Source organism: Syzygium oleosum, unplaced genomic scaffold, assembly GCF_021117445.2.
Source record: "Syzygium oleosum isolate NSW1041296 unplaced genomic scaffold, Sole_v2.1 Sole_v2.10, whole genome shotgun sequence".
NCBI lineage: Eukaryota > Viridiplantae > Streptophyta > Magnoliopsida > Myrtales > Myrtaceae > Syzygium > Syzygium oleosum.
In genome coordinates this window covers 2,712,914-2,735,698 of record NW_026607494.1, presented here as the reverse complement: position 1 = coordinate 2,735,698, position 22,785 = coordinate 2,712,914, and the positions used below count along the sequence as shown (strand labels likewise).

At 40.9% G+C, this 22,785-nt stretch overlaps 3 protein-coding genes across 5 annotated transcripts; 2 read left to right on the top strand and 1 right to left on the bottom strand.

The window, feature by feature from the left end:
- Positions 1–7,108: 7,108 nt before the first annotated feature.
- On the top strand, positions 7,109–11,920 carry LOC115678547 (F-box protein At3g58530). Of its 3 annotated transcripts, none has more exons than XR_008817396.1 (12): positions 7,109–7,323; positions 7,423–7,482; positions 7,666–7,749; positions 8,598–8,728; positions 8,816–8,891; positions 9,714–9,784; positions 9,922–10,008; positions 10,093–10,165; positions 10,246–10,313; positions 10,380–10,448; positions 11,300–11,431; positions 11,551–11,595. XR_008817396.1 is itself a non-coding variant. In XM_030601942.2 (12 exons), exons 1-12 carry the CDS (start codon positions 7,162–7,164, stop codon positions 11,614–11,616), a joined length of 1,053 nt encoding a protein of 350 aa, XP_030457802.2. In that variant the 5' UTR covers positions 7,109–7,161; the 3' UTR covers positions 11,617–11,920. The 3 variants fall into 3 exon arrangements, 2 of the variants coding, with proteins under 2 accessions (XP_030457802.2, XP_056171658.1); XM_030601942.2 differs by having other exon boundaries at positions 11,326–11,431; positions 11,551–11,920; XM_056315683.1 differs by lacking the exon at positions 9,714–9,784 and having other exon boundaries at positions 9,953–10,008; positions 11,326–11,431; positions 11,551–11,920.
- Positions 11,921–14,874: 2,954 nt separating this feature from the next.
- On the bottom strand, positions 14,875–16,786 carry LOC115678546 (protein WHAT'S THIS FACTOR 9, mitochondrial). The gene is made up of 2 exons (XM_030601940.2): positions 16,273–16,786; positions 14,875–16,065 (listed from the first exon to the last, which is right to left on the bottom strand). The coding sequence occupies exons 1-2, from the start codon at positions 16,758–16,760 to the stop codon at positions 15,072–15,074; spliced, it is 1,482 nt and encodes a 493-aa protein (XP_030457800.2). The 5' UTR covers positions 16,761–16,786; the 3' UTR covers positions 14,875–15,071.
- A 3,390-nt stretch (positions 16,787–20,176) lies between these two features.
- LOC115678591 (1-aminocyclopropane-1-carboxylate oxidase homolog 1-like) lies at positions 20,177–22,192 on the top strand. The gene is made up of 3 exons (XM_030601981.2): positions 20,177–20,809; positions 21,149–21,470; positions 21,802–22,192. The coding sequence occupies exons 1-3, from the start codon at positions 20,265–20,267 to the stop codon at positions 22,063–22,065; spliced, it is 1,131 nt and encodes a 376-aa protein (XP_030457841.2). The 5' UTR covers positions 20,177–20,264; the 3' UTR covers positions 22,066–22,192.
- Positions 22,193–22,785: the final 593 nt, after the last annotated feature.

Here is a 22,785-nt window from a genome sequence, read left to right as displayed (position 1 = left end):
GAGTTAAATTAACAAAGACCTGTCGCAGAAGTAGCAATTTACTCATATCTAATCTTGTTTTCTTTTTAGGGAAAATTCCAAAAAGGGATCCGAAGTGGAGTCATTTTTTCAAATACGGGCCTGAAGTGGACATTGTCTCAAATAAATATATGAAGTAGCCAAATCGTGACAAATAAGGGCCTGAAGTGACCAAATCGTCTCAAATAAGGACATTTGGCTGGCCGGTGACTATTCCATCGCAGGAAAAGGGGTATTTTAGTCAAAAAATATTATAAATATATTTTTTTGTTTTTTTTTACTTTCTTTTCTTTTTCTTTTCTTTTCCTTTTTCCTTTTTTCTTCTTCCCTCCCCAGCAGTCATTGCGCTTGGCTGGCGACCTCTGCCGGCCTCAGACGAGGGCCGCCCTCCCCAGCGTCGGGCGAGGGCCGCCCTCCTCGGCGTCATGCGAGGGCCGCCTAGCCGGCGTCGAGCGAGGGTCGCCCTCACCGGCGTCGAGTGAGGGTTGCCCTCGCTGGCGTCGGGCGAGGGTCGCCTCGCCTGGGCTGGGCGAGCGAGGGCGAGGGTTGCTCTCGCCGGATCTAAAAAGGGTCGCCCTCGCCCACCCAGCCTAGGCGAGGCGACCCTCACCCGACGCCGGCGAGGGCAACCCTCACCCTCGCCAACCCAAGCAAGGGCGGCCTCCGCCACCCCCATCGATTGCCGGCTGAGGGAAGAGAGGAAAAAAGAAAGAAAAGGAAAAGGAAAAGAAAAAAACAGAAAAAGGAAAAAAGAAAGAAAAGTAAAAGATGAAAATACCCTTTGGCTAGTGAGGTCATGTTCTTATTTAAGACTGATATGGTCACTTCAGGCCCTTGTTTGAGACAAGATTCACTTCAGGCCCTTATTTGAGAAAATGAAGACATTTTATGTCCTTATTTAAGACAAAGTTCACTTCGGACCCTTATTTGAGAAAATGACTCTATTTCGAGTCTTTTTTTGGAATTTTCCCTTCTTTTTATTCGAGGTGATATCTTCAATACCTCATAGTGGACTCGAATCTACCCAGAAGTGGAAGATCGTGTGACAAGATATATTCGACTAGAATCCTAGGAAGCCCCGGTAAATAGCCGTCCCAGCTTGCTGAGTTAAACCGTCGATGATTCCATGAAACACGTGACCCATCAGACTACTCTCACTCCAATCATTCCTCTGACAATGGCCATGTCCTAAAAATTTACAAGAAGGCACATTTGGATGGTGACCATGTCCCAGACGAAATGCTTGGGATCTTGTGGTTGCGAATTCATGTTGATCAGCGAGATACGCGCCTGGATGATTAATGAATCCCAGCCCTGGCACATTTGGGATAGAGACGCTATGGCCCGATGGCCTGGCATGAGAGGAATTCACTTGCTAGAGAGGGTGCAAATCGAGCTTGCACTCTTGACAGTGGTAAGAAATGGCCATGCCTATCTTCCCGCAAACATTGCACCTGAAAGCGCCTTCCTGGTATGTCACGCCCAATCAACTGGGGTGTCACGCTCCGAACCCCGACGGGCTCGCGACACCCCTCCGAAGGTCGTATTGATCGCGACGTCCCAGGACGCGTCGCCGACCCAAACGAAATACGCAAGCGGAAGCGAAATATAAATAACCAAGACAATTAACCATGACCAAGGGATAGCACTAGAATAAAATCAATATACGCATTTTATAAAAATACTTGGCAGATACAAACAGCAGAAACACGTTCATCAAAAGGGGGTAAAGGTTGGGTAACCTACTTCACTATACAAAACGGGGGCAACCAAAAAGGTGGAATGAAACATCAAATGCCCAAAGTCACTCCCAGTCTCCGAACAGCACATGACGAGATCCCCCGGAGAACCCTGGTCCCGAACCTGAGCCCGTACCAGAACCTGTAGCGCCTGCGGATCTCGAGCTCGAAGAGGAATTTGAGGAGTCCAAACCTGAAGAAGAGCCCAAGCCTGTGCCAGAGCCCATGGAGCCCGAGGAGGAGCCAGATAACGAGGAAGAGCTGATCGAGATCAACTCTGACACGGAGTCGGAGTCTTTAGGGTCTGATTCAGATTGTGCAGCGTAGGAGCATTTGCGTGCGGGGCTTAGAAGCTTTTTAGTAGAGTCCTTTTTGTGCAGCTAGCTAGCCTACCTTACCACCTGTCCCTTTTTTTTATGATAATGGTAGATGTTAACCCTAGGAGCCTAATATCTGACTGTTTTTCATTGCTATGAAATTATCGTTTTGTGCTATTACTGTCCCTTCGTCATTATCTATTGTCTGGGTTGTTATATTTCGCTTCCGCTTGCGTATACATGTGGGTGTTTCGTTTGGGTCGGTGACGCGTCCTAGGACATTGCGTTCGATACGACCATCGTAGGGGTGTCGCGAGCCCGTTAGGGTCCGGGGCGTGACATGAATGAAGACTTTGGTGGCAATTTTCATGATGAGCTTGGACTTGAATTAGGCTTGAAGAACAAGCCTTGCCTGAAAATATCTCATTTCTCTCACTCTTTCTCTCTCCTCTCTCTCTCTCCTCACCAACCGGCCACATTCTCTCCCTCTTCCTCCTTAACGGCCAAACCAGCAGAACACCTTTGGGCTGCTGTTCTTGCTGCCATGCACCGCCACAAAACAGCCAACAGCTTGCCGTGACCGCCCGGAGCAGTACGCCGCCCGTCCAAGCCGTTTCCACCGCCAGATTGCCTCACCGTGAGCCAAACCAGCCGCCTACAGCTGCTGTCCAGCTGAGACCCATCCATCGTCGTCGTTCTGTGTCGTTTTCGGACCGTGTCACACGTAGCCCTCGCCACCGTCGTCACGTCCGTGTAATCAGAATCGCTAGCGGGTGAGTTATCGCCCTAATCCCTTGATTAGTAGGTTAAACTTGATTAGGATGAGTTAGTTTAAGTTAATTATGTTTAGTACTAATTAATTAAGGATTAGTCGATAAGTTATCGCGATAAGTTATCGATAAATGGACTCGATAAGTTATCGAGAAAATGCGATAAGCTATCGCATTTTTAGTGATAAGCTATCGCCGATATTGCGATAAGCTATCAAGGATATTGCAATAAGCTATCGAGGATTTGACGATAAGCTATCATATTATTTTATAATTAATATTTTATCATTAAATAAATTAATTTTCGGAATTTAAATATTAATATTTTGTGTAGAGTTTGAAAATAAATTGTGATTGTTTTAGGCTTGAATTGTGATGCCTATGTTGGAAATTGCCGTATAAATTAGCTTGTATAACTAAATAAATTGGATTGCCATTTTTAAGGATGGAATTGCGGGCATATGAACAGTAAATTTTGATGTGTCGGGTTTGCATGTCAATTTTTATGGCTAAATAGGACGTGGATATTTGAATTGGGAAGTATGCAAAGTTTGATGGTTTAATTACATGTATGTTATCACGTGTGATTATTCTAGTGCCTTTTTACGTGTGAAAGTTGCAATATTTTGACTTATTAGCACAGATCCTGTCTGCATTGGCTAATTGAGAAACATAACAATGAGACTTGAGTGATTGCGATGTGTGCATGATCACCTAAAGGTTCCTTTTGTGCCCGGTTATATCGGATGACCGCCAACCTAGGGTTTGGTCGTGGCCTTAACAGGTGTCCCCAATTTGGTAATTGGATGCCGTCGCAGGGACAGGGGAGACGAAGTCGTTCGCGAATTGGATTCGGAACGAACGCATTTATGGGATGCTGTCATTGAGGTAGGGTGAGACGATGCCGTGCCCGATGGGACGGAACGATGACCGGTTATGCCGGAAGACCGCCAACCTGATGCGAATAACGTAGGTTATGCCGTGCCCTGTGTGGCTATAGTAATCGGAATGCGCATGAAAGATTGTGGTGGCATTGCGCTTGATTATGAGATGAAATTGTGAGGCAGGATATGGGACGGGCCGAAGCAGTTTTACCTTATAATCGGGACACATGTGGATGCATTGTGCATGGGAAAGTTGCTGCGTATTCTGACTGCCTTATATGCTTATGGAATTATCATGGTACATGATGTTATAATGTGCAGGGCGTGTGCCAAGGCAAGGTAAGGTTACCTGCGATTGTGTGATGGCATCTTGTGTACGTCAGGTTGAGTTGCATGTTTTAGTTGCATCCGAGATGAGTTGACCTCTTAATTGAGGCTTAGGTCGTTAACTCGCTAAGTTTATCTCATTGTTGTTGTTTAATCATTTTCAGGCCCTTAGTGATGGAAAATCGCCACGTGCCATTTTGGGTCCTATTGACCGGGACCAGGAGGTGACTAGGTACCCGTTCAAGGGATCAAACTTCTTTTGAGGTCACCTCGTAGGTAGAGGAGATAGGTTTACCCCCTACCTTTGTGGTTGTAACCGGGAAGGTCCGCGTGGCGGACTTGTAATATGTTAACCCGATGTTTTGTTGGTGAAGTTGTTTTTATTGAGGTGTGTTTTCCTGCCTATCCCTGTTGTTGTTGATTGGGTAATTGTTGTCGCTTCCGCATGCTTTTAATCGTAAGCCAGAATGATTGGGTCGGCGACGCGTCCTGAGACATTGCCATTTCACGACCTTTGGTGGGATGTTAGCACGCTCGTGGGTTCGGGGTGTGATAGGCGAAATCTATTATCTTTGTAGAACTATCTTCATGAACAGTCAAGAAGGATGTGTCGCTCATCTATCGAGGTTGTCAAGTTTATAATGGAAGCTTTGGTCGATAAGGAGCCACCAATGAAGTCACAAATTAGGAGCAAGCTCCTGCTACTCCGATGAAAGGATCATCGAAGAGAAAGATATCTTCCAGTAAGAAAGAAAGATTTCCTCCATCCAAGTCATTGAAGATCTCTAGTGTAGAGAAAATCGCTATTGAACATTTTTTTGAGGAATCATATAACAACCTCATGAATATCTGCGGTAGCAGATCCGCGGCACTAAGTTTTACCTTTTGAAGCAAACTTTACAGCTTAAGTAGAGACATGAGCTTCTTATATCTAATTATTTATTTAATTGTCTTTGTAGAAAGCGAAGAATGGGAGAAATATTTGAAGTCAAGCAGTGAGAATGAGGACAATGCATCTAGTGATGAAGAGACTCAGTAAAAGAATTTGACAACCAGGTTAAGCATCCATAGTTGAAGAGGAGCCCAAAATGACATCCATGACTGCAAATGTTTCTTCTCTAATATCTGATTTCATTGCGTCTTTAAAATCGGTGAAAGTCAACTAAGTTTGTTCACATTTCATTTCATCAAACTTGTCAGGTTCCAAAATTTTTGCTGTTTGAACTATGAAACACTAAGCCTTGTTTGTGAACCAGTATGGAGAAGGTGGAATGGTACTCAAGTCTTTATTTTCTTTCCTTTTGTCGTTTGGCGATTTATACATTTATATATAAATATACAGATATATATATATATATATATATATCTTTTCTGCGTCCACATTTGTTTTATGAGTAGGTAGAATTATAGAATGTATGCAAACAAGAATATGATTTTGCAAATGACAAAATTGAAATTGGTAATAGGTACTTTTTGCTAATATACACCGGAAGAATAGATAATAATGTTCTAGGGTTATTGGTTTGAATGTATGACCTTTTGCATAGTTCGATGTATGAGTCATTATCTATTATTCGTTATTCGTTGGACAATAACACTAACGACAGTCGTTTGAAATGCCAAACCTTTATTATCTTTTGTAATTTATTAGTCAAAAATTATTTTTGGTAGTCAAAAAATTAGTTTAGGGGAAATTTATCACCGATGTACCAGTTAAAGGTTTTTCGTGGTATTAACCATAATAAATATTATACCAATGATAATTCCATTGGAAAATGTTTTCCAACAAGTTTTAGAGAAACTCAGGAAGAATATCATGATTTTCGAAGGACCTCACGTGAAGATAATCAAACTATTTCGAGGTTCTCATGGTCCAATACTTATCAAGAGGAAATGACATGGAATTATTCCCACCCATCATGCCATCAGAGATGCCATTCACCAATCATTAAATGAGTACTAGTGTAATAGGCCAGAACCAATGGATTTTTCTTAAGACCCATGAAACTTCCGAAAATCTTATTTTGAAAACACGTGGCAATCAGATTTTAGCTCTAATTAAGATCCTAATCTTAACCCAGATCATGAATCCATCAGACGGAATTTTTCAAAGTTCATATGACTATTTTAATGAAGTTAACTTTGGGAGCTTTGTCGTATTATTGAGTTTGTACTGAATCTTTTCAGCTTTTGTCAATTTGATAACTGTGAAATATTGCTCGTCAGTTTGTTATGTACTTTGTCGGCCATACTATTCCTGAAAAATGTTTGTATTACCCTTAACCTCAACAATATAAGGCAAGGTGACACTTGAATAAAAGGCAAAGCTGTAAGAAGAGATAATTCCACAAAGTTATACCATATTCTCCCAAGTACTCTTCTAAATCCTTTTTTCTCTATGCCCGGTGATATATGAAGGATAGAATTAAAATTTTGACCCGACAAGATGAGCGAATTCAGTTAGTATGCTCCTCATTTACCACTTGAAATTGGATCTTGTAGATGAGAAAGCTTTTATGAGGCCGGAAAGCCTTAAGATGGAGATTAATGGTATTTGGATACTAACAAACAGTCCCATTTAATGCCCAAGAGGAAGGGCCTTGCGTGTTGCGAAAGTATGCCCGTCTCAGATTTCCCTTAGTCTTCCTCTTAATCACCAAAAAACATGGAGACATCTCTCTCTCTAGATTGCTAGAGGATGTGATTGTGAGGTGTCATATCTCGTGTCCCTCGATAAATCTCAATTGTCAACCAAAGCCTCCTTTTAATAAATCAATGATTGAGATTTATTGAGAAGTTAATTGAAGTACCGTGTTGGTCGAGGGATTCACGAATGAACCGCGACAACGGCTGTATATCTACGCAGCAGCACGGCCGTTTAAAGGAAACGAGACAAATCACGAATTGCAAAGTGAAAACCCGATAGTAGCTTAACCCATATATCAATGGTAATTAATCCCCCTCTTTTTGTCGCTAATCAATTATTTAACTTTGTAAAAAACCCTAATTTTGAAAAGTTCCATGGTATTACGAATTGACACCGCCATGAAAAATTGAATAAACAGGTCTCGAGCCGAAGCTTAGCAGAAGAACTGCACCGAAGAAGATGGAAGCAGGAGCGGAAGCGGAGCTGGCATGGAGCAGGGAGACGATCCCCAGGGTCGCGAAGATCGTGTGCGCCAGGCTCCCCCAGCGCGACCTCGTCGCTCTCCTGCTGGCCAGCCCGTGGCTCCACCGCACCCTCGCCTCGTATCCCTCCCTCTGGCTGGTATCTCCTCCTCCTCCGGACAAGGCTCTCCCACTATCTTTCCTTTGAAAACCGCGACGACCTCCGCAGGTTCGGTGACGTGATGCCGGTGCGTTTCAGGTTCTTGATCTGCGGGAGATGACCGGTGCGGGGAATCGGCTCCTGGACGCTCTTTCGCTGGTTAGTTCGTGAATCGGGGCGCTGGAATGTCCGACTTTTTGAGTGGATTGTCGGGGTCGTGCGTGAGGCATTGTTGACGCTGCATGAGTTGATGATGTTTGATTTTGATTGTCCAAATGCTTGGGTCGCTCTTTGCTCTTGGTCGACCCATTGTGCTGATGAGATTGTCCGTGGATTTGGCAGCCGAGATATCGCCAGGTGAAGCGAATTAACCTCGAGTTCGCCCAAGATATCGAGGACAAACACTTGGAGTCCCTCAAGAACAAGGTATCATAGGGTCGTTTGCATTGTGCTGTTGCTTGTTGAAATCAGATTGCTAGCTACTGGAAGATGAAGAGAGTTGTGCATCGTTACTTCATTGATATTTTGAGGACAGATGTCGTCTTTTGAAGGACTTCATGAAGTCTCGAGGACAAGTCTACTTCTTGATCCTTCAGTAGCCATAAGTAATTTAGTATTACTTTGTTCTGATAAGAATCAGAAAGATATGCCCTGTTGTTTCAATACCCATATTAGAGGACCGTCTCAGTAATGTAATTTAGTCGTTCATTTGTTACCCATAACCCTGTCTTAGTTTGTTTAGTGTCCTCTTGAGGATTCTGTACTTTAGTAAACGATCGGTGCTCTCCTTCTCTTCCAAAGTTGCTATTTTGACGACATTGTTTTAAATTTAGCAGACAACGTGTGGAAAATAACGTATTGACTAATAGATGTTACCCGTAAAGGTCATTAAGATTGATGTTAGACGCTTCAATGACATACCTCTTGGGAAAGCATAATAGATGCTTGAGTTAATGCTTCTCATAAGTTTTAAAAGGTTAATGCCTTGTCGCTTGGTTACTTAAGTTTGCCTTTCCATGATTATGTCACTGTTTATTCTGTGAATGCACAATTTTTTTTCACTAGGTTAAAAAAGCATGCTTCCTTTGACATTAGTATCCCATATACTTACTGTCTTCTAGGCAAATTATTTATTAGTTTTATCATGAACTACCAGTTGTGCTTGACTTTACTTTTTTAGCAACACTAATCTATGTTGATCATTCAACTCTTAGCCACTTGTATCACTTATCAAGCTCTTAGTAACTTGTGATCACTTGTCAACCACTCAACAGTATTCCGAATCTCTCAAGAGCTTGGAGACTTTAAATCTGAATGGTTGCCAAAAGATCTCTGATAAGGGAATTGCAGCTGTAACCAGTTGTTGTCCAAATCTTAAGGTCCTTTCTATTTATTGGAATGTGCGGTAAGTCTTCTATAAATGCAGGTGTCTAGTAATCCTCACTTTACCTTAATATTTATACCAATTAACTGCATATTTCTGGAGCTGCAGAGTGACAGATATAGGCATAAAGCATCTGGTAGAGAGCTGCAGACATTTAGTTGATTTGAACTTAAGTGGCTGTAAGGTATGTACTCGCTCAATGTCAAAGCCGTCCTCCAAGTATGTTCTGCATAGGCTTGCATTGGTATAGTTGTTTACACGTATTAACATGATGATGGAAGTTGGACTTTCTATCAATGAAGTATACCGTGATTTGAAACACTACTCAATCAAATTTGTATATACGATGCATGGCTACCTAAGTTTTTCTTGACCATCTTGGCTCCTCGACTTTCTCACATGTATTCTGGTCACTTCAGTTTTAAAGTTCTACTTTGTTTATTGAAGACGGAGGACAGTTTAAATTTGATAATTGATTGAGTTCTTACCATGTGGAGATCACTGGGCCAAAAAATCTGAGTTTGTGCTTGGTACTAGTCTCGAGTCTTGGCTGGTATATGGGACTGCAATTCTACTTAGATTTTTGAATTGTGAGCGAGCTTTATTGGAGATTTTTGGTTCTTCGTGAGCAGTTGTTTGCATCTACAATGATACAGATTTTATTGCTTTAGTGAACCTGCTATTGGCATTCCAAGTATTTACCATTGAAATTCTGAACACGCTTGCTATGAGAGATTTCTTCCCTATGTATATGGATGTTACGCTGACAACTGGACCGAGTGGGCTTGCTAAAACAACTTGAGATGATTAATGCAATGCCTTAGACAGTCATAATCAGTACACTGGGATTTACAGCGACATCACTTTTACTTCCTTTTTCTTGTATAGTTCCCGACCTTTTGGTTTTACTTATTTTTATTCTCAGCACTCAGATTTTTGACATGCCTATAGATTTTGTGCGGAAGGAGTCTCTATTTACAAAGTTGTTTTCTTTTGTCGATGGCAGAATATTACAGACAAGAGCTTGGAGTTAGTTGCTGACAGTTATAATGAATTAGAGTCACTAAACCTTACTAGGTATGTTAATGTCTGATAAGAAAAGCTTAAACCTATTTTCAGGAAGCAAATGAAGCTAATCCAGGAAAAAATAGAATAATTATTGCCATTGCTGATACAGATATGCACCTTTAAGCTTGTAACTATTTGGTTATCAGGTGCGTCAAGCTGACAGATGTTGGTTTGCAGCAAATACTATCCAAGTGCTCTTCTCTCCAGAGTCTAAACCTTTATGCCCTTTCTAGGTAAACGTGCTTTCTGTTCTCATAAATAGGTTTGAAGCCAGTTATTTGGTAAATGTAGTTTACTTTCTGAATTGCTTTTTCCAGTCTCACAGATAACGCATACAACAATATTTCCTCTCTTTCCCATCTGAATTACTTGGATCTTTGTGGAGCCCAGGTAAATTCCATTTATCAACACATGCTAATTATCTTGCATTACCTGAATTTTATGCTGCAAAGTTATAAATGATTCTGCAGAACCTATCAGATGATGCACTTTCCTGTATAGCCAAATGCAGAAAACTTGCGGCCCTGAATTTGACGTGGTAAGTTTGTAAGTAAAATGCCTTCAATATTTTGTGGAGTCGACATAATATGGTTACTTTTCACAGGTGTGTACGTATTACTGACAAGGGGGTCAAAACAGTTGCTGAAGGCTGCGTCTCTCTCGAGTTCCTTAGGTAAATCTTGATGATAAGGTTCTTCCAACTAAGATAAGAGTTATCTGGGCTGAAATAAAAACAACTCGGCTGAATTTTATTTATTTAATTCGGAGATGGTCAGTAAGCGTATTACAAAGCTTGATGAATGCTAAGCTTCGCATTTTCGTGGTTCTAGCTGGGTTAAGGAGAGCAGTTCTCGTGTTGTGGTTATGGAAACTTGATGGTTCTTTTTGAAACCTCCTTTCTGCATAGTTGTGTCCTCTGCTAGAGTAGCTTGACTAATACATAATTCCATAAGCTGCCGAAGCATATTTGCAATGATTCTTATCCAAGTGACCTGTAATCAAATTAATAAGGTATTTCCTACTGATTTTTTCCAATGTAGTTATTAGTTAGCCCCAAAGATGATGTTAGCAGGACATCTTAGAAGTTGCAGTGTCTTTTGGCTTTGAGTACTTCAGATTGTTGGTCTTATCTATGCATAGCATTGAGGGTTTGGCAGTTTTATTTAAAATTGTTATTTGGTGGCTTTTATTTTGAAAATAGATGGAAGTGTAGATTAAAGTGTCTTCTTTTCCTATATTTTACACTTCTAAAATGTAAAGTCAGTACTTTTTCTTATATGTTTCCACTCAAGCAAGCACGTGTCAGAAGTTGGGGAAGGTGTTTCTATTTCTGGCTTTTGTTGGTGCCTCTTGTTGTCTTTTGATGCCAAACAAGTTGGATTAAAAGTTGTTATGATTGCTGGTCTCCTGGACCATCTTGCACTTCGATAGTTTACCTTAATGAGTATGCATCATCCACAAGATATACGGCACAAAAGCTATAATGAACCAAATCAGACATCAAGTTCTCTCTTCATTGTTCAGTTAGTGATAATTGCTGCGAAATGCAGCTTGTTTGGGATAGTTGGGGTGACAGACAAGTGCCTTGAAGCCCTTTCAACGACCTGCTCACACACACTCGCCACACTTGACGTGAATGGTTGCGTTGGCATCAAGGTAGGATGTTCTTTGTTGGTGCAAGGAACGAGGCTTGCTGCTTTTTGAGTGAATTTAAGTTGTTTTTGTTTATTTTTTGAATTTGTGTTGTTTACTATGTGTATTATTTTCCTCCGCAGAGACGAAGCCGGGAAGACCTGCTCGAATTGTTTCCACACCTCAACTGTTTTAAGGTTCATAGCTGACATTTTAAAGGAGGACGATATACCGATATAGATGACGATTATATATTTTCTTTTTTTGAAGAAAGTGGCTATTATATTATAGCTGCAGCTGCTAGAAAAGATCATATTATAACGCCATTTCAGATTTTTCAGTTGGATTGTCAGTTTTCCCTTCAATTTAAAAGTCTGCTTGCTGTCTCTCTTTCTTGAAGTCTGTATGATTTGACAATGAAATGTTGAGAAAATATTTGCAAGAATGAACGAGAGAATATTTGGCAGAAGGGATGACGAGGGAACATCGTTTTTTTTACCCGACGTTTTGAAACATGGTGTTGTAACTGTGTAGATAGATGGTCTTAGTAAATCTTGTTTGATGCGAGAATGATACATGGTAATGGACAGCGGTCTGGTCCGGTGACCTCGTGCTGAATCCGTATCGATATACACCTGTTAAGATGATCGCCGTCTATTGACCCAACTTTTGGTTACTTCTGAATGAATATGCTTTGTAACAGATTTGCTAGGACTAAGGGTGCGTTTGGCAATCATTCTGTTCCCGGAAACAATTTCTATTCAGAAATGATTCTTTTTAATTCCGTGCTCGGGAACAATTTCTAAGCATATGAAGGCGTTTGGTAACTGCCCAAAATTTCTATTCTTGGAATAAAAAAAGAATAGAAATGCGTTTGGTAACCGCACAAAATTTCTTTTTATTAATAATATTTTGAATTTTTTAATATTTTTTTCTTTCCTTTTTCTTTTTTTTTTTCTTGTTCTCCTTCCTTGGCCATGGCCAGGGTCGGCGAGGGCATCGTGGCCCTCACCCAGACCGCGAGGGTCCAACCCTCGCCCTCGCCAGCGAGGACCACGATGCCCTCACCAGATGTCGGCGACCGGCCACAGGTCAAGAAGAAGAAGAAGAAGAAATTTCTTTTCCATTTTTTATTATTGTTCTCAGAATCAAGAAGCAATTTTTTTTTTGCTTCTTGATTTTATTTCAAAACTGATTCTAGAAACAAATTTTTACAAATGTGTCCGGGAACAAAAAATTTACCAAACGGATTTCTATTTCAAAACTGATTTTAAGAACAAAAGAATAGAAATAGTTACTGTTTGGCCGGTTGCCAAACGCGCCCTAAATATCACAAGCTTTTGAATCATGCCAGTGATGTTTCTCTCAAGTCGCACCAAAATATGGACCAGAAGATCCCTTACATGTCTACCTCTCTTTGGGGAGGTAGCGTGATTATTTGTTCTAGTTTTTGCTTTTGTCCTTTTATTTCAGAGTTCTTTATACGTTTTGATTCTTCTAGACATTGTACACCCGGAACCGCTAACATTGATAACGGCTGCGAATCTGCATAACTACATGTTTGTAGAATTGTCAATACTTGTTTGATGAATCCTTTACACCGGGATTATCTCTCTTCTATTTGATATTGGAGGAGCGAGAGGAGAAACTACTCCGTGATATCATCGTATCACGTCGGTGGCTGATGTGGCACGCATTTACCTAGTAGATCCAATTACAAATTGACATGTGGCAAGTGACTTGGAATTGGATAAAAACAAATTAAAAAATTGCTAGCTGATGGCAAGTTGCAAACATTTCATAAATTTAGGACATTAGCGGAGGTTAACAAATTCTGGCAAATTTGAAATGGCCCGCCAAAGATCCACTTGTCTGACTTTCTCCCCATCTTTTAGGTTCTTTGCAAAACTTTGCCCATCCATGATACCACTCCCCAATTTTTCTCATTTTTCTGCCCCCATAGGCTTCATAAAGATCACCATGAAAACTCCATCCTTAGGAGGCTTAATCTTTCGTCCTCTTATAACATGACCGTAGTCCATTGGGAAGGTTGAGCACAACAGAGAGGCGCTCTCAGAACTAGGGGAGAGGTACAAAACCTTAGTTTTCATCCAACACGACCACTCCGGTAAATTTCGAAGACGGAACACGGTTGAGCACTCTAGCACGATCACTCATGATTTGACGTTCTGTTCTTCGGTCATAATAGATTATCTCTCTTATGTAAATGTTTTTAGATGTTTTTGGGCACATTTTTTTTAAATGGTAATGACTGGTGATGGTGGTGGGTGCGTTCATTTCGTGGAAAATGAATGATTTAGAAAATATTTTCCGAAAAATAATTGCTTATATCGTTTAGAGAAATTAGTTAACAGAAAATATTTTCATCATCGATAATAATCTATGCCTAACTTATTTTCGTGAGCGATGAAAGAATTTTCCATTCATTTATTTTTCTAAACGATATAAGCGATAATTTTTCGGAAAATATTTTCCGAATTACTCATTTTCCACGAAACGAAGGCATTAAGATTCCTGATCCCCCGTAGCTAACTTGACTAGTTCTCGGGATAAATGGGTAAGACTCCATATCTTTAAAATTAGATTTGCTTTCATTTTATCTTTCTTATTTAAATAATTAGATTTATTTTTTCAAATTGTAGAGGCTCCAAAGGATCGTATCATTGATAAACAATTTAAATTTGGAGTTGACATGACATTTGCTCACGAGGAGGAAGCTTGTAATACATACAAGTTCGCATTATGCAACTTGCAATGGATTTGAAAGTGCCAAGAGGGAAAAAAGCAAACAATAGCAAAGGAACATTGTAACGATGCATATTCTTTGTAGCTGTGAAGGATGGTATCCACTAATCCCATATAATGAACCAAGACATAGTTACAGGACAATGAAGAGAACCAAATAACAAGTTTGCATTAAATTCAAAATCCAAGATGAAGTTTGGGTAGTTGCTGAGTTTAAGGATATTCAAAATCATCCTTTCATCGAGGATAAACAAAAACATATGATGCGATCATATCAACACATAACAGATACTAGTAAAAGGATTTTGACTTGGGCTCGTATAAAGCTACGAAAGCATATTCCTACCTTAATAGTGAAGCGGGGACAAGATAATGTTGGCTTTACATTACGTGATTGTCAAAATTGACATATAAGAAGCAACTTTGAATTAAATAAAAACAAATTAATAACCTGCTAAGGGATGCAGGTTGCAAAAGTCCCATAAATTTATGACACTAGCAGCTTTGATAAATGCTTTGGCCTGCCAGAGAGCCACTCATGTGACTTCCTCCCGTCTTCTACGTTTCTTTTGTAAAGTTTGTCCTTCCATTCTATTATTCCCCAATCACCTGCACTGATCAGGTTTCTTCTCTTTAATTGTAAGTAATTGTAAGAAATTTTGACAATCACGTCACCTAAAGCCAACATTATCCGGTCCTACTTCACCGCTAAATAGGAATATACTTTCATAACTCTTATACAGGCTCCAGCAATAGAAGTCAAAATACTTATACTGGTAATATATTATTGTTAATACAATCGTATCAAATACCGGTTCTCTTAACTGCCATAGCAGCCAATGCCCAAAATTCTTCTTGTTTTGCTCTGCACGTTTGTCCTTCTCATTTTTCTTTGAAATCACTCTTGGCCATCAGATTCATCATCCATCTCTGATGTTTCCTCGTAGCATCCTTCACTTGTGCCAAGTTCTTCCTCCTCTGATTCTTCTTGCTCTGTCTCATCCTCCACATCGTCAAGCAAGATTTCTTCCGGGGGTATCATACCTAGCCCTTTACCACGGTAAATTAACCCAGTTCTCATCACATGATAAAACTTCTCTCTTAGGCGGACAAGGGGATGTGGATCCACCAGTTTACCTCTCCGGTACCCTTCCCGAAGAGCAACTGTAGTCGTCTTACACTTCAAAGAGAGGTAGAATACCCCAGGATACCTAGTAAATATTCGTGTAAACTTATGAGGAAGATTTAGTTCTTCTCTCAAGCTCCTTAAGTAGTTCCTCTTAGTCTTCTTATGGATGGTCAAGCTCAAGATCTCGTGCAAAACCCCAACAACTCGCTTCTCCATGAGATCGCTGCTCGGATCGATATGCCTAGAATCTTCGTATGGAGAAATATATGGCAACTTCTGGAACTCCTCCATCCATGCTTTCACCTTCTTCTGTGCACCATATCCCCTGGGAAAATTCATGGGGAATGCCAGGGCTGTTTGTCCCCTCTTAAACTGCCTATATTCACCCCCTACCTCATTACTTTCATTTCTCTTCTCCAATGCCGAGACCGCATAACTCTCGGGCCAATTCACGAGCTTCAAGTACGCGTCGCCACTCACAGCCTTAACGAATCGAAAATGATCCGGGTGATTTGGAATCAACGTTTTCATGAAGTTATCAGGCAAACCCAGATCCCATTTCAACGGAATCAAGGATTGCAACGGCACGGTCTTGGTCTTCGTCATCATGAGCACTTTAGAGAGCCTCTCCACAGTGTCATGTTCATGATTCTGGTGTATGCTCTTCTCTTGTGAGTCCAACAGCAGAGCAGCGTCTGTCAACTTAAAACAAGGCAAACCCGCGTACCGGGCATGCGGGAATTCATGAAAGAGCGTAGGATACCTAAAAAGTGCAGTAATTTCAAACCAAATCATCATCCCAATTCACACTCAGAACCGAAAAACTCCCTATCACACCAGCACTTGTTACCCTTATGAGAAAATCCGTGATATGAGTACATAGCTCTATAAACTCCCCTCAAATTCAGCTAAAACGATTGCAAGAATGATCCTGAAACATAAGAAGGACGAGGCAGAGAATGGAGTTTACCTGCGCAAGAACCTGAGAACGGGGACGGTGAGGCCGAGGGCCTTCTGCCAATCGGCGACCGACTTCGCGGTCAGGAACCCGGTGGAGGACCGCTTGATGGCGTCCTTGAGGAGGCAGGCGGCCTTGAGGTCGGTCTCGGTGTCGATCACGTGGTCGAGGCTCCGGTTCTTGACCCACTTGAGGCGGACCTTGGTTATGCGCCGGCACTGCTGATGCTGGTGGAGGAGCGACCGGCGCAGCGCCGAGAAGAGGCCGCCGCTAGCCTCGGTCCTGAAGCTCATCGGCGGAAGCCCACGTCGTCGGAGCTTGAGAGCCCGCCACCGACGTCCGCCGGAGACTTGCTCCGGTAAGGGTTTGGCAGGTCGCGCCGCGCCGCCGTGCTCGGGCGCGGGTTCGAGGCGGCGGAGTGGAGGAGGGGAGGTGTAGGGACGACGGAGCGGGGAGGGGTTTTGAGCGGGCGCGATGCGGGGCCTGAATCCTGATATCATCGTCAGCCTTGGACCCGGTCCATGAACCCGGCCCGCGAAGGTGAAATGTCTTTAAAAAACCACCTTTTATGTGTTTTTTTTTTTTTTGGTAACGACTTTTTATGTGTGTTTTTTGTAACCCCCCGCACCTAGCCGGCACGGGGCAAACCCCAGGGGCGACACGCTTGGCCGACACGTCCACTACGCACGTGTCACCACCGGTTAAGTTACCTGCGGCGCCCGGGATTCGAACGCTTAACCTTTTGCGAGAGGAAGAACGCCCGCTTCAGCGACGCCCGCTTCAGCGACGCCACCCAGGCGGGTGGTGACTTTTTATGTGTTTTGTTTGCATGTAAGTTGATAAAATGTGATACCTAATAAACTAAACCCGACAAATAGCATTTCGCATGGATACAATCATCTTTACTTATACCAAACTCGAACTCCCAAAATTCCTCGCTGATTCCTCTCTCTTTCTATTTGTTGCTAGTTGTAAAACCTGAAAAAGAATTGACATGAATGATCTGATCAAACATTTCTCATTAAGTAGTACAACTATCTTTTAAGCAGATTAAACATTGGTTATGCAAATTTAAACGATACCAAAAACACATTTATTCAAATCTAGCCTATAATATACATCAAAGATTAGTTATACCAATTCGATAAAACTTAATACATATCATAAATGCTCATTCAATCAATAATATCAAAGCAAATACCGATGGTCTAGTTCTTTAGTCAATCATGTGCTCGATATCAAACTATAGCCAAGGTCTACCAAGATGCGTCTTGGTATAAGTCTCCACCTATATCAGCCGATGGTTCGGCCTAAATAAGACAACCAAAGAACAGTATACACACTCACAACCCCTTCGATGGGATCGCAGTGACAAGAGCATAAGACCATCAACACACTCTTCCAACCTATCATAAAACCATTTCAAAATTCATTTTCATAAATCAAGTTCACAAATCAATATATAGATGTATATAACCTTATACAATTTCTTCCATCAAGAAGAATACATTCATATAGCGTTTCGAAACATTTCACAAATAGTCAACTCCCAAATTATTTCAAGAGTTACTTTATTATGCCATTTCAAATAACCAAAAGGATAATAGATGTCCAATCCAATTTTATGCAACAAATATACACTACACACCATTTTTTTTTCTTTTTAACAAATATCATTTCGTGAGATGCCTCTTTCGTAACTTGTAAAATATCTAATTTCTATCATTTTTAAGACATTAGTTTGTAAATCATAGAAGAGATAAGCATACTTACCTGAAAATGCGAAAACAACAAGGAAAGCTACCTCAAGTGGAAAAACTCGAATTCCTATTATCTAAGTGAGAAACATATATCAAAATTAAGTAGATAACTACCTTAATTAAGAATCGACTAAACTAAAGTAAGCTTGTTTAGTAAAAAAAAAAAACGATTTCGACAAGCCAACAAAGTTCGATCAAAGTAGAACAACTATTGCTATCCGTTGTGCTGCAGTAACTCATGTAGAATTTAAAACTGTTCATTTGAATTCAACCAACGCCTGTTTCAAGTGAGTCTAGAGTCATTGGAAAATTAACTTGACATATTTTAAAGGGGGGACATATTTAAAAGGGGGGAGTTATACGGCCAGAGACTAGCGAAAAGCTTTGCTAAGCACAGCAATTCAAATTTGGTTTAAGTAGTTCGTGACAAACTTCAAAATGTCACCCCGATCAAACCGTCGACTTCAATATCGACTTCAATAAAAACTTATGGTCGGCATTTTAAAGTTTCATTACAACACAGTTTCATAGCTCAACAACCTCTAGAATCGATTAGGTGCGAATGGTAACCATTCTGCTCCAAAATCAAATTCTTGCCGTAAATTGATTTTCGAATTCTTGCTTGTAAATTGATTTCTCGAAAGGAGAAATCATGCTTAGTAAAACATGACTAATTACGCTCCGTAAATTGATTTCGAACAGTAAATCTATTTTGATTTGTTGATTTTTTTGCACCTAAAAAATTTAAATTTTACTCAAAATGGGTGGGCACAGTGTATTCTAAGCCATTTTGTGAAGTTTTGAATTTTTTATTTTTTTTTATTATTTTTATTTTTTTGGGCACCTCAAACAATTTAAATTTTACTCAAAGTGGGTGGCTACATGATATTCTAAGCCATTCTGAAGTTTTGAAATTTTTTATTTTTTTTATTTTTTTGGGCACCTCAAAAATTTAAATTTACTTCAAAGTGGGTGGCGGGTATTTTAAGCCATTTTGTGAAGTTTTGAAAATTTTTATTTTTTTATTATTTTTCTTTTTTTAGCACTCAAAAATTTAAATTTCACTCAAAAGAGGTGCACAGTATTCTGCCATTCATGAAATTTTGAAATTTTTGATTTTTTGATTTTTTTAAGCACTAAAAATTTAAATTTCACCAAAGTGATAAACAGTATTCTAAGCCATTTTGTGAAATTTTGAAATTTTTGATTTTTTCATTTTTTGAAATTTTTTATTTCTTGTAAAAAGGAAATTTGACTAGAATGCATTCTTGAAGAGAGAAGCTACAAAAAGTAGCTTCTCTTTTTTGGGCCAAAACTCATTCTGAAGCAAAATTCATTCTAGAGCAAAAAAGAATGAAGTTTTACCAAACGCGTTTTTATTCCGTAATGCAAAAATTGCTTCCGACGCATTCCAAAATTATTTTAACAAACGCATTTATTCTCGACGCATTCGGAGCGAATTTCTGCTCCGTAATGGATTCCATGCGCGCCCTTAGCGACCTAATATCTAAACTGAATGGAAATCACAGCTTAACCAAGAAAATATTTTCAATTATAAGGCCTTGATTTCTAATTGAGCGCTTCGAAACAACATTAATCCGATGCATTAAAATGTCCCCAACAAGCTTGAACCACAACCCTTTACCTCTCGCCTGGTTCACTTCTCTTTTCTATTTTTCCAATTCTTCTTTCTCTCTTTTCTCTATTCTTCTTTTTCCTGTTAAACTAGCAGCTTGACCTATACACGTCCTTAAAAAGACTTCATCTCAATCCTCGTCCGAACCTGTGGATCACAAGGATGTAAAAATTTCATAGAGTATTCCCTCTCCCTAGGGAAGGTAAAGATACAGGGAGAATTGGGGGTGTAAGACGTGCAAGCACCGACGTGTTAAAATAAGAAAAGCATCGGTGAAACCCGCCCGACAGGATTGGGACATTATAAACAAGGCTGAAGGAGGTTCGTTTGCCGGGCTTCAAATCCGTGGGCGTAAGAGAAGAGAATTGGGCCTCCTGGGCCTATGCCTTCCTTTAAGCGCCCATTTGTTACCGTATTCGACTAAATTCAACACCTACCACCAGCGTGTCTCCTGGGAATCTTGGACATTTCGTTCCCTTGACCATATTTGCGCAAGTGGCCTCTCTAGCTAATCATCTTCATATCATTCTCAATGTAGCATCCTGCCATTGATGAGGGCTCAAATTCATTGAATCTTTGATCAAGACTTCGAACTTTGTCACTACAAGATGATGCAAACCTTGTCCAGTCATGGACAATTCATCACTCGTTGCGACCTGGATTATGACATAACAAAAGAATTGCGGGAATTCGACGAGACCAAGGCCGGAGTCAAAGGCCTCGTGGACTCTGGCGTGACCAAGATCCCCAGGATCTTCATCCACCCGCCCGAGAGCTTGCACGGCTTGTCATCCAACGCAAACGGTACCGGCCTCCAGGTCCCGATCGTCGATCTAGGAGGCTGTTGGGATTCTCGCCGGCGAGACATCACCGACTGTATTCGCGAAGCATCGGAGGCATGGGGGTTCTTTCAGATAATCAATCACGGGATTCCGCTCAATGTGATGGACAGCATGTTGGAGGGTGTGAAGAAGTTCCATGATCAACCAGTGGAAGTGAAGCAAGAGCTGTACTCTAGAGACGGTTCGAAGAGAGTGAGGTACTTTTGCAATGGAGACTTTTTCCGGTCAAAGGCAGCAACTTGGAGAGATAGTATTGTGTTTGATTTCCAGGATGGTGTCCTAGAACCTGAGGCCGTTCTTCCTATTTGCAGGTATATGTATGACTTGTGAAAGTTAATCATTGAAGTTGCTACCTGAGAAATGAGAACAACTTTGGGCATTTCCTTTACTGAGGACCGGTTGGGGTTCAATTTATTATACTCGTCTTTTCAAAAACCTGAAACCAGATCATTCAGTGTAATGCATTTCCATACAGTTCAGAGCTTGGTTTTGCAGTGCCCCTTAACTACCTTAGTAATAGTTGAGGGAGTGCAAAGGTGTTCCTAAAGTCGAACATGCATTTCTTTTTCCCAAAAGAAAAGAACGTATACAATGCTGCAAACCTTGATACTGAAAACTCGCACACGGTGCTTTCATTTACTCGTTCGCAGAGAGGCAGTTTTAGAGTACGAGAAGCATATGGCCGAACTGAAGATGTCTTTATCCGAACTATTCTCAGAGGCATTGGGACTTGGTTCTGATTATCTCAGCGGCTTTGAGTGTATGAAATCGGAGACAGTGGCAGGCCATTACTACCCAGCTTGTCCTGAACCAGAACTGACTCTCGGTACAGTTAATCACACGGACTTATCGTGCCTGACTCTTCTCCTTCAAGACCACCACGGTGGTCTCCAAGTCCTCCAGGAAAACCACTGGGTTGATGTGGTTCCTGTGAAGGGAGCACTTCTAGTCAACATTGGAGACTTCATGCAGGTAAAGAACCACCTTTTTTCTGACCTTATGTTTTCTGTCATACATAACAAATACGAATTCGACCTCGAGATATGTTTCGCTGGAGTTGGTTTTGAACGCCCTTCATTACATCAACGATATAATGAGTCTAGACATTATTTTCTGAGCTACTAATCGAATGTAGAACGAACTTTCCACGATACCCTGAGCACTTGAGAAGAATCATAAGTGAAATCACAGAGCAATGTTGGGCATGAAAACACACTGCATTCTATGCCCAGCTCTTGGCATTCATCTCTACATCATCTTATGAAGTCATTACTCCTTTTCTGGCCTAATATGATGGTTGCAGCTTGTTACCAACGACAAGTTCAAAAGCGTGGAGCACCGAGTACTCGCCGGGCAGGTCGGACCCAGGGTTTCGGTCGCATGCTTTCTCTCCCCAAGCAGGATGCAGAAAACCAAACCCTTTGGGCCAATAAAGGAGCTTCTCTCTGAAGACAATCCACCCGTATACAAAGAAACCTCTCTTTTGGAATACGTCACCTACAATAAATCCCATCACCCGGGTGGCAGTTCAGCACTTTCTCATTTCAGGATAAGTGACTCCAAATAGAGCAGAGTTGTGGAAAATCCTGAATGACTGTGTCTTGACTGGTTAGTATCGTATATCTGAGTTTGTCGCAGGACTTTGTAACTTCCTCTTCGATCTGTGCAATAAAATCTTACTCATCCAAAACAAATCAGTGCCAAGGTTGATTCTTCTGATGCATTGTGGAATGTGACTATGTTCTTCAAATGCATCGAGTTTTGGATGCGAAGGAAGATTGGTCGTTATGAATCTAAAATATTGGAAACAAGTGATTCTCAAATTGTAATTCTAGGATCAAGTCCCTTGCACTAATGATTTTTTCCCACTCAAATCTTTTTGTTGCCAGCTCCAGGAAATGGAAACTAGCGTGTCAATTAATTTCAGCCGAAAGTTTGATGTTGAAATAAATGATGGAACCATATGAAAAGCTATTGAACATTTGCTTAATTGTTTTGCAAATTGATCAGCGGAAATTGATTGTCAACAATTTACAACATATTTTCTACTAGCAATCAACAAGCACGTCGGCTTCAAGTTGTCCGAGTTTCGACTTGATTGGACAAATTCTACAAGTTCAAGAACTTGATTACATGACAAATTTGATATTGACATTGCAAAGATGCGCATTCCTTTGAAATGGCGAAGAGCACACTCCCCACCAATTCCACCTCATGGGCAAAGAGATGTTTATCCGTACGTATTCTTTAAAAGGAAATTAAGAAGCACCGATTAATCGTTTTGCAG

What these genes read in the sequence shown, in the direction of transcription:
- LOC115678547 (XM_030601942.2), top strand. Translation starts at nt 7,162, where the DNA reads ATGGAAGCAGGAGCGGAAGCGGAGCTGGCATGGAGCAGGGAGACGATC. An exon ending in TCCTGGACGCTCTTTCGCTG is followed by an intron (nt 7,483 to 7,665) that starts GTTAGTTCGTGA and finishes TGGATTTGGCAG; the next exon opens with CCGAGATATCGCCAGGTGAA. An exon ending in GAGTCACTAAACCTTACTAG is followed by an intron (nt 9,785 to 9,921) that starts GTATGTTAATGT and finishes TTTGGTTATCAG; the next exon opens with GTGCGTCAAGCTGACAGATG.
- LOC115678546 (XM_030601940.2), bottom strand. Translation starts at nt 16,760, where the DNA reads ATGATATCAGGATTCAGGCCCCGCATCGCGCCCGCTCAAAACCCCTCC. An exon ending in GTTCTCAGGTTCTTGCGCAG is followed by an intron (nt 16,066 to 16,272) that starts GTAAACTCCATT and finishes TGCACTTTTTAG; the next exon opens with GTATCCTACGCTCTTTCATG.
- LOC115678591 (XM_030601981.2), top strand. Translation starts at nt 20,265, where the DNA reads ATGATGCAAACCTTGTCCAGTCATGGACAATTCATCACTCGTTGCGAC. An exon ending in GCCGTTCTTCCTATTTGCAG is followed by an intron (nt 20,810 to 21,148) that starts GTATATGTATGA and finishes ACTCGTTCGCAG; the next exon opens with AGAGGCAGTTTTAGAGTACG. An exon ending in ACATTGGAGACTTCATGCAG is followed by an intron (nt 21,471 to 21,801) that starts GTAAAGAACCAC and finishes TGATGGTTGCAG; the next exon opens with CTTGTTACCAACGACAAGTT.